This window comes from Carica papaya, chromosome 3 (assembly GCF_054855325.1).
Source record: "Carica papaya isolate Zhongbai chromosome 3, ASM5485532v1, whole genome shotgun sequence".
In the NCBI taxonomy this organism is placed as follows: Eukaryota; Viridiplantae; Streptophyta; class Magnoliopsida; order Brassicales; family Caricaceae; genus Carica; species Carica papaya.
Genome location: NC_142311.1, coordinates 5,304,859 through 5,315,914, shown reverse-complemented (window position 1 = coordinate 5,315,914; position 11,056 = coordinate 5,304,859). Strand labels below are relative to the sequence as shown.

At 34.8% G+C, this 11,056-nt stretch overlaps 1 protein-coding gene across 2 annotated transcripts; it reads left to right on the top strand.

The window, feature by feature from the left end:
- Positions 1-5,218: 5,218 nt before the first annotated feature.
- LOC110815895 (actin-depolymerizing factor) lies at positions 5,219-10,755 on the top strand. 2 transcript variants are annotated; one of them, XM_022043865.2, is made up of 3 exons: positions 5,219-5,381; positions 7,224-7,489; positions 10,262-10,755. In XM_022043865.2, exons 1-3 carry the CDS (start codon positions 5,367-5,369, stop codon positions 10,410-10,412), a joined length of 432 nt encoding a protein of 143 aa, XP_021899557.1. In that variant the 5' UTR covers positions 5,219-5,366; the 3' UTR covers positions 10,413-10,755. The 2 variants fall into 2 exon arrangements, with proteins under 2 accessions (XP_021899557.1, XP_088071365.1); XM_088215239.1 differs by lacking the exon at positions 5,219-5,381 and adding an exon at positions 5,496-5,557.
- Positions 10,756-11,056: the final 301 nt, after the last annotated feature.

The window sequence follows — 11,056 nt, the reverse complement described above, 5'->3', positions numbered from 1 at the left end:
CCTGATTCCAGGGCCGTCCCCATACCCTGTCCGGTATGGGCGCCAAAACCATGAACTTCAATACCCCGTCCGGTATGAGGGTGAAATGGACCGTCCCCATACCCCGTCCGGTATGGGCGCCAAAACACATAAGGTCTCCATACCCCGTCCGGTATGAGAGACCCCGTTCCCGGTAGGGTTCCCTACGGACCCGATCCGTCCACCATCTCCCAGGATACCTAGTCAGGCTGTTCACATTATTCGTTTGCCAATTCACATAACTTTTTATCCCTTTTTTTTTAGTCTCCATCATCAAGTCACACACAAACATGCAAACCGGTAGTTCACGCCAACAAGACAACACACAACATCGGGTTCTCAGTCATTCAGTCCATAATCAATGAAACAGTGATACATGCACACAAAACTATGAAATAAAAACATCAGACATCATACTGCGTTTAAAACTGTAAAATAGAACAAACAACAACTGACCGACAAATACACTAGACTCGGGCTCCATTAGCAACCTTAAACAATTTCGCACAGCTATTGATTCATGAAATACCATTTTATCATTTATTGCACTTTAATACCGTGATAGAAAATAGGGTGAGGAATCCTTACTTGTTTTCGGAGTCTGAATACGGCTCTACAGTGCGCCTACAGGCTGTCCCTAATTTTCCCTGAATTTTTCCCGAGGAACTGAAACGCACTACTGGTACCTGCACGTATCCCAAAAAATTTCAAATTAGACCCGGGGCCCCTTTCGCCTCGGGTTGGCCATTTTCGGCCGACTTCGGCCACACTTACATCGGTCTTTACGATAAAACAACCCTAGGGCCCTCGGGAGTCTAAAAAATTACAAAAAACCGAAGCTTACGGGCGGCGGTGCTCTCGGGTGCGGCAGCTCTTCGGCAAGGTTCGTGTTTTGGTGATTTGGCTCCGATCAACCTGTAGAGAAAAGAATGGTAATCACGGTGATATAAAAATTGTATCAAACGGAGGCCGGGAAGGGCCTCATCGGAGGCAAAAACCGAGGAGGAGCGCGGCGCCGCTGAGTTTCGGCCGTGTTTTCCGGCCGTTTGGCCGGGAGTTTGGCTTCGAGTTGGCCACAGGGGAACTTAGAATTGAAAAACGAACCGGGGGTATGAAATTTACCTCGATTGGCGGTTGGAAAACTCCCCGGTGCGGCGGCGGGTGGCGGCGGCCGGCTCCTCCGGCGTCTGGTTCGTCTTCTCTGGCGAGGGCTAGCGGCTAGGGTTTTTGTGGTCAGGTGTGGGGGGTTTATTTATACCCTTTGCCTTTTAATCACAGCCGTCTATCTTGATTTAATCTTGGCCGTTCGATCGCGATTTAATTTGGATTAAATCTGGGTCGTCCATTGCGATTGAATCTGGACCGTCCGTACTTGATTGAATCTGGGCCGTCCGTGTGCGTGCATTTGGGTCGTCCGTGCGCGTGCATCTGGGTCGTCCGTGCGCACGCTTGATCTGGGCCGTCTGTGCGCGTGGGGACGCATCTGGGCCGTCCGATCGCGCGCACGTGGATCGCCCACGTGGCCCGTTCCCGGGTAGGCATGGCCTTGCCACACGGCAGGTCCTGGTTGGCCAGGGCTGCTGACTGGGCCGCTGACGTGGCGCTGACGGGACATAACTTTTCTAAATTACGTTTTGACCCCCCGGTTTCTGATTTTTTTTTTTTTTCAAAAATACCGCCAGAATCTAAATTTTCACCTTTTTTTTCCAAAATCAATTTCAATTAAATCCAAATAATATTTTTACCCAATTTTATTATTATTATCATTTTCATTTTTATTAAATTAAATAAATCAATTAACATTCAATAATTACAAAATAAGCTAAATAAAATAAATTAAAAATTAATAATAATAATAATAAAAATGATAAAATTAATGGGTGTTACAAAATAGTATATGTATATGATATTAATTTTATTTCTTAAAAAAAATTTGTTTCTTAAATGCCATTTGTAACACCCAACATTTTAATTATTTTTATTTTATTTTTTTTATTTTATTTATTAATTGAATTGAATTGAATTTAATTTGATTTAATGAAAATAATAATAATAATAAAGGTGAAAAATTAGTTAATGATTTAATTGAAAATAATTTTTTAAAAAAGGGGTGAAAATTTGGGTTCTGGGGGTATTTTTGAAAAAACAATCGGAAACCGATGGTTAAAACGTAATTTAAAAAAATTACGCCACGTTAGATGCCCGGTCAGCAGCCCCAACAAATCAGGACGCGCCAAGTAGCAGAGGCACTGTCGTGGGAGACCATGCGGGGGGAACCACGTGGGCGATCCGCGTGCGCGCGATCGAACAGCTGAAATCCGTTCCCCCGTACACAGACGACCCAGATTCAAAATGTGCACGGACGGCGCAGATTGCATCACGCACGGACAGCCCAGTTTGGGTCGTACATGGATAGCCCAGATTGAATCACGATGAACGACCCAGATTCACTTCCTATTTAATCGCGATCGGACGGTCCATATTAAAAGCGATTGACGGTCCAGATCAAAAGCGGATGCGGTTATTTTAACCCCATCCGCACCCAAATTCTAACCCTAGCCACTAGAGTTCATCGCCGGAGAAGACAACCCAGCCGCCAGGGAGCCGATTGCCCGTAGGCGCAACAACCATTTAGTTTTCAGTGTCGAATCAAGTAAGAACCTCTCACCCTATTTTCTATCATAAATGTGAAGTTTGAATAAATAATAATACGGTCTTTTATACAAGTTAGATAAATATGCATAATTAATTACAGATTGCTAATGGAACCCGAAATCGGACATTGTTCTCTGTTGATTCCTGTTGATTTATTTTACAGTTTAAAGACATGATGGTATCTAGTTTTAGAGTTTTAAATGCATGTATTACTGTATTACTTGACCACTGTGTAGTTTTGGGATTTAAAATATGATTGTATTACCGAGTGCATGTTCATTGTTTATGTAATTGTGTTTAATTTGGTAACGGAGATTAAGGATAAACAGGAAAATGGATGTGATCTAATAAACATATAAGGTGACAACCTCACTAAATATCATGCGAGATGGTGGACGGACCGGCTTCATAAGAAACCCTACTGTGAACGTTGTCTCATACCGGATAGGGTATAGAGACTTGGTCATTTGACGTTCATACCGGACGAGATATGGGGATGACCCGCTTCACCCTCATATCGGACGGGGTATTGAGTTTTAATGTCTTGACACTCATACCGGACGGAGTATGGGGACGACCCTGGAATTAAGATTGTTAAAGGAAAGGGTTCACGTGTAGCGGGGACATCTCTATAGATCCCCATGGATACTAGTAGGCTGGTGAAACGAGAAACGATGATGATTAGTTATTGTCAATGAATATGAATTTATAATATGTTTTATGTTACTGATTGTGTATGAATTTATGATCTGTATCATATTATTGTCTTATAGGTTGTTTTCACATATTTCCCAATGATAAGTAAAAAGGTAAATGGTTTTACTTTTAATGAATGTATTGGTTTAAATTTAGTGCTCCATTGATTTTTTTTTTGTTTTCTACCAACCTTTACTTCTGTGCTGGCGATATAGTGTGATGTTCTCACTGAGTTAGTGTACTTCACCCCTTATTTAACTATTTCAGATCAAGAGAACCTGATTCCCGAGTCCGATCCACAAGAAGGCTGCGAGTATAAGCTAGATGCTTTATAGTTTCCTTTATTTTTTTCCATTTCTCGTATTTCTTTCAGAGAATTTATTCCGTGATGTTTGTTTAGTACTTTTAAGTTATCGTGTAAGAGATGTTAACCTTAACCTTTATTTCGCTTCCGCACTCGAATTATTATATGCATTTCCTTTTAAATTTACGAAGTCGTTACACCATTAATATAGCTCTACATAATTTTAGTAATTATTTTGATCAAGTTATATGAAAGAAAACACTAAGTTATACTATTAAGTCATGAAAGGTTATGCATAAGTTAATCATGTTATTATATGATTAAAATAAATACTTTTATATAATTTTTATAATTAATTATTATGTTCGAAGATTATTAAAAACTTCATACCAAAATTTAGTAGTCACATCAATATAATAAATTCTTTATATAACAAACATTTATAGAAGTATTAATGTCTATTACACTGTATTTAATAATATAAAAACTCATTTATGATTGAAATATTAGTATGTGAATATGCTTGCATGTAGGTTTATTTATGTTTGTCAAATTAATTTTACGAAATAAAAAATTTATGAATTCTAAAATAATAAATTTCGTTGATCTCATCACTTTTTTGTTTATATTTGCATAATTCAATGAATATCTATTACATACGAATCAAATTTATTATTTTGATGAGTCATATATAGTAAAACACATAGCATTACCATTATATATATATATATAGAATTATGATTATAATTAAAAAAAGTGTTTAAATCAAGTTATTATTATAACAACATTATTACATCGTATATAGTTAAATAACTATAAAATTATATCTTTTTAAAAGAAAATTTATTGATGTCATTATTTTATTCATTATCATATCTTTTTTAACTTATTAACTATGATGGCAATACTCTCATTTTTTATTTTAAAAATATTATTTTTGATCTATTTTTATGTGAAATTATTACTTCGTTAATATTTTTTTTAATTAAAAAGGGCAGATCACGATGTTTATTTTTAATGTGTTCATTAAGTTTGTTACCTTTAAATATTTTACAAGTTAAAATAACTTTAAACACTTATGAATTTATTTATTAAATCTACAATAAAATATTATGCTATGTAAACTAAATATTCATTGTTATTAACTTTAGGTTACTATCATATCATTATTACAAGTAAACGTGTAATATGTATTTTACTATAAATAAAAAAGTATTTGTCAAATTCCTAAATATTTATATAAATACCGAAAATAATTAGTAAATGACAAATGATTTCTAATGTACACTTTTTAACAGTTGAAGTGACAGCCGACGAGTAAATAAACCACCCGTAATCCTTTTTAAGTTCAAAAACCAAACGGTGATGATGACGACTGTGGTGTCAGATCACGACACGAAGATGTAACGCTAGCTTACCCCATGGGACCCACTCCTTTTTCTTCACCTCAAAGCACGCATCTTTTCTTTTTTGTTTACTTGTCCCTCACAGGACACCCCATGGGAATGGAATTTATCTTTTGAGTGAAAATGGAATTCATATATTTTTTAAAGTTTTTTGGAGGGTTTTTCCCAAAATATTTTCTTCCTTTGGTGGCTGCTTTTTCTCCTCTTTTTCTCTCCGTAGATTTCTCTGGCCTCTTCCTTTCTCTCTTCAATTTCCCTTCGCTCTCAACTGTTTCTGCACAGCAGCCATGTCTTTCAGAGGGGTAAGTCTCTCTCTCTCTCTCTCTGTTGTTTTGTTTACCAACTGCTTAGGATAGATCCGTCTTTTAACTTAATTGCTTCGTTTGTTTGAATTGCCGGTAGCTAAGAAGTGAGAATCTGATAAATTTCAATTCTGGTTTTGTTTTCTCGCCAGCGTGATTTTGGTCAGATCCTAGTGGTACTTAGCGTCAATCAACTGTATCGAATGCTTCTCTTCGTTGTCACGATGTTGGTTACTATAGGGATATGCATGTATCCGGAGATAGTTGTTTTTATTAGTTTTCTTTTTCTTCGATCAGATTTTTGTTTTGCTTAATTCACTTTGATACGACTCTAAATTGATCGTCCGGAACTTGCTTTTTGTTATTTATTTTCCATCATATTTAGGGGATTCTTACTGGAATTTTTTGTTGTAGAATTCTTATTTTCTTTGGATAAATTAAGTATAGGTTGGGTATCTTTTGAAACCAAATGCAGATTAGAAAGATAAATAAAGGTTATAACTTATAGAAGGGGGTTAACATGTGGATTTGTTAGGGTGCTTAAATTACGGGATTGGTAATATTAAATTGTACTTGCTGGAATATTTCGAGTTAAAGTGCATATGGATCTAATTGAAGGTTTTACCTTATTTTCCTGCATAATTAATGATGGTTTTCTGTTCTTTTCCCTTCTTTCTTAGCTTTATAGTTGTGTGAGAATTGGGGGTGCTATCACTTCAGAGTCATCATGGATCCTAAATCACCTTGTTTGGTTTACTATTATTTACTTACTACAAATCCTTGACAATAGAAAGCTCATTGTGTTTGATTTCATATGTTCTTTCAAAAAAAAAAAAATTGTTTGATTTCATATGGCAGTATAAAGTATCTAAACTAACCCTTGGATGCAACTTATAAACAATGAACATGTTGAAACCATGTAAAGAATGTGGTTTGTGATTTTTGTTTGCATATGATATAATACCCATAATCAAATTCATAAGTAAAAAAATTAAAACTCAACCCTCAAAGAAAGCTGAACTTTCATATCCTGAATAGTTTGTTACAGAAAGGAAAATGTTTTCTTTTCTTACTACATTTCCAAAATTCTAATATCTCAAATCATAGCATGACCAACTAACCTAGAATTCTATGTTGAACTTACACTATCTTTGAGTTGAGGGAAGTAGAGGAAAAGAAAGGGAGGGACAATGAATATCTCTCGCTTAAAGTTTTAGTTTCTAAATTCTTTCAAAGTGGGGAAAAAGAAGGAAAAAAGGAAACAACTTCAAAATTTTTAAGGGAAAATTATCCTTACCCCTTAACTTGTTATTGTTTTCCTTCTTTTTCTTTTTAAAACCAATCTTTTTCTTTCATTCGTTTTTCCAATTCCTTTACTGATTTTTACCCAAATATAGCGTTAAGGACGAAATTTATATTTGGAGGCAATTTGGAAAATTCTTCTCACGATAAATGCTTATTTGTATGGTAAAATTGTTTCAAAGTATAAATTCTTTTTATAGGAAAGGAAGACACTATTAAGAGAGAAAGAGAATGCAAAGTGGCAGGATAAGTCATTATCCTACCAAAAAAGAAGACAGAACACAAAATAAGGGGTCAGACATAAAAGTAAAATAGCCTCTCAATTTCTTAGCATAATTGAGGAAGGCAACTCAGAAATGTGATTTAGTGTACAGAAAGGCCGTGCTTATCACTTTATCTCAAACACAAATGTGCACCCTAGCATGCCTGTTGCATTTTTGATCATTTTTTTTTTCCTTTTCAGAAACTACAAAACAATGGTTCTGCGAGTTTTCTGTTATGTTCTAGAGAAAGTATTTATTATCGTGTTTTCTCTTGCAGACAAATGCTTCATCTGGGATGGGTGTTGCTGAACACAGCAAAAGCACATTCTTGGAGCTGCAGAGGAAAAAGGTGCATCGCTATGTGATCTTCAGGATTGATGAGAAGAAAAAAGAGGTTGTAGTTGAAAAGACTGGCGGCCCAGCTGAGAGCTATGATGATTTCACTGCTTCATTGCCTGACAATGACTGTCGATATGCAGTTTATGACTTTGATTTTGTGACTTCAGAGAATTGCCAGAAAAGCAAGATCTTTTTCATTGCATGGTTAGTGGTTCCTCCATATGCTTGATGTCTTCTTTTTGCTTGAGATTTATCGTACATGTTGCAATTTAACTTATATGGCTTGCTTTATATCTAATAACTAGGATTTCTTTTTTTTTCCCCATTTGATGGTTAGTATTACTTTCAGCTGCCTGATGCATTCTATTTGCTTGAGATTTAGTGTACCAATTGCAGTTCAACTTATTAGGCCTGCCATACATTTTTTTTTTCTATTTCTTAATTTTTGTTCTTCTTGTTAACTATGGCACATGTTGGCTTTGTTGCTTGGACTCGGGTATGGGTGTAGGAAACATGTTTATCTGTGTCTGCCTTGGCAATTTTCAGAATCAAAGATATGGGTAGTTAGTCAATAAGAGTCGAAATAAAATTGAGTACAGGGAAATAACTTGAACTTGTTTGATAAAAAAATAAGACAATTCTTTAACTTATTATAGTTTGGATAATTATAGGTAAAGATTATAATCAGTTTTAAGTAATTTTTATGCAAACCAAACAACTAGTATATTATAAAATTTGCAGAAAAAAAAGAAAAAAGAAAAGAATCTTTTCACTTGTTCGTTAAAATCTTCAAACAATTACCTCAGATTTAAATGGGCTTAGGTTTTTAAGCTTTTTCGGTTTGTTCATTCAAACGTTTACAGACCAAAACCATCATGTCTATCTTTATAATACAGCCTAAATACTTCTTCTCAATGAAAAATCCTATTGATAAGCCACATAAGTATTTCCATCCAACCTTTTCTTCTTTTTCCTTCCGCAGCTGCCACTGGACTGGTGGAGGTGTATGTACTGACTAGCTGCTTTCATTCTCCATTTTTTCTTTCTATCTTTTCTCAATGTGACCTATTCTCATCTCACTTCTCAATTTGATCTAACATTCACAATTTCTGACATATTCTTGCTTCACTTCAAAAATGTGAAACAAATTAGCTTAAAATGTTAACTATTTTCTGTTTATATAACAAGTGTATTTCAAATATGTGAAACAAATTAACTTAAAGTATTCACAATTTGTGGAACAGAAAGCAAAAATGTTTTTACCATTCAAATATTTTCCAAAACCAAATCATTTTTTGTAAAACGTATAAGAAATATATAAGATGTTTTAGTAATTGAGATAGTTAAGTTGTTAAGACCCTAAGCAGAATCTTCAAATCAAAAGGAGTCGACTGTGGTGAGAGCTGAGAAGTCCTCAGGAGTCATGTGTTTTCATTATTTTATTGCACCCATTACTTAAATCCTCAGCTTTATTCCTGGACTATGTCGGTTGGATTTTCATTCAATCTCTTTTCTTCTTTTATTTGGTTTTTTTCTCTGTATTGGGAATGTTAAGGTTGTGAATTGATTGACGTTCTTCTTTTATTTGTTTTTTTTCTCTATATTGGGAATGTTAAGGTTGTGAATTGATTGATGTTATTATGGTTTTCTTTATTCTTGGTTGCTCACCTTGGTCGTTGCAGATCTTAGTCCTTTTGGGTTTATTGGAAACAAAGACTATCTGATAGAGGAAAAAGTTTTATAGATTCATTTTCGACTCACAGTTTAAATATTTATATGTTATGCAAGTATAGACACATGTTTCTATAGGCCAATGCATAAATGTTTTTATATTTTTTGCTAATAGTTTCTTTCAAAACGAAATATTTTTTGTTGACAGTGCAATAGTATATATGGTAAGTGTATATGCATGTTACATGCATAGTAAATGAAAATACTGTAAAAAATGCCAGTAAGTTGATGGTAAAAGTACTCACTAGAAAAGAAAAATAAATGTGGTGTGTTTTAAAAATAGCTAAACAGCTGTTTTGAGATATTTTAGAAAACAGTTTTTTTATTTACCAACACACAAGAACATATATAAATACATAGATATATAAAAATTTGTACATTTATATATGTATGCATATAATGTGGATTATGTGTGTCAATACATAGACATGGGTACGTGTACAAAATACATTATATGCTTGTATATATATCTACCTATTTATCTATATATACTTGAATATATCTAAAGATATAAAGATACTTGGAAAGGAAACAAAAACTAGACAATATTTTCGTGAACTATATGCAGCGTTAAGTTTATGAATTTATTGCTATTCATTTTCTTTCTGTCTTTCAGCTGGTAGTTACCATAAGCTGTTACTTGTTACTTCTTCACGTTTGATTATTTTCTTTCAGGTTTTCAAATTGAGTGGTATTAATATGTTGGAGCATTCATGGCTTTTGTTTGCCTCTGTTATCAGAATTGCCTTCTAATAATCAGAGGATGATCATATATCATTTTGTGGTTTTGCATCACATAATAATATGCACGTCCTTTTATTACAACAAGCACAGGATCTATCTAATAATGTTGTAATAAGATCAATGATCTATATAAGAAATCCGTCACAAGATTGAGAGCATAGGGATCTCATTTATTTGTCATGCCCCTATTACTGTCAGTACCATTTAATGAGGTTGGTTTGCATATTATGGTTAAAGATGTGAAAGGGTCTCCATATGTCCTATTAGCATGAAGCGAATAGTTTTGATTGGTCTATATATATGTGTATATTTTTTGAGAATGTTAATTGGTTCTATATTTGACTTCTCTTATATGGGCTGACCATCATCTATGTGGGTATATTCCCCTCTCTCACCCCCACCCCAAAAAAAAAAAAAAACTTCAATGTGGATTGGTGTCAGTAGTCTTCATGCCAATGGTTATTAAACAATTTATGATTTTGGAAATAATATTACTTTCAGGTCTCCTTCTGTGTCTCGGATTCGTGCAAAGATGCTTTACGCAACATCCAAGGACAGATTTCGAAGGGAGCTGGATGGCATTCACTATGAAATCCAGGCCACTGACCCGACTGAAATGGACCTCGAGGTGCTCAGAGAACGTGCACACTGAGTATTGTACAACCTAAAGGAACAGGTCCTTTGTTGTTTGGGTTAGCTGCCAATCATATGTGTAGGAATTGTATCCAACACAGAATACATACATAAATATATATAAATAGGTTAAGTATTAATAATACTTGGGAAGGCTGATCAGGAGCTCATTGTGACACCTGGGGTTGTGGGATGGTGGGCTCCTTATTGCCATGATGCTTCTCAGGTGATAATGGGTGTGGCTATGGATTGTTAATGGAATTGGCACTTTGTATTACTTGTGACTTGCTTTCCAACTTGAGTTTCCATCAGGACTCAACGAGTGGGAGACCATGAAAAAATATATTTCATTGTTTCAGCTATCCTTCTCCTTCCACTGCAAATTCTGAGAAGGTTATTATTACCTGTTGGTGCAGCAATTGGGAGTCTGAAGTGGTTTTACGGTGAAGCCATGGGTAATGGCTTAAATATTTGAATGTTGTAATTTAAGGTGACCATTAGCTCTTATTTCATTTCGTCTTTTAGCATATCCATTTATGCGCTCAGCCTATCCCTTTTTCTTTATATCTATACCCCTTTTTTCATTTTCATGGACGAATTCCGCATATTTTCATATCTAGGATTTACATATACAACATATATTACTGTCAAGAGTGAATTTAT

Bases quoted from the DNA above. Each gene is read 5' to 3' on its own strand.
- LOC110815895 (XM_022043865.2), top strand. The intron at 7,490-10,261 runs GTTAGTGGTTCC...TATTACTTTCAG, and splicing joins AAGATCTTTTTCATTGCATG to GTCTCCTTCTGTGTCTCGGA.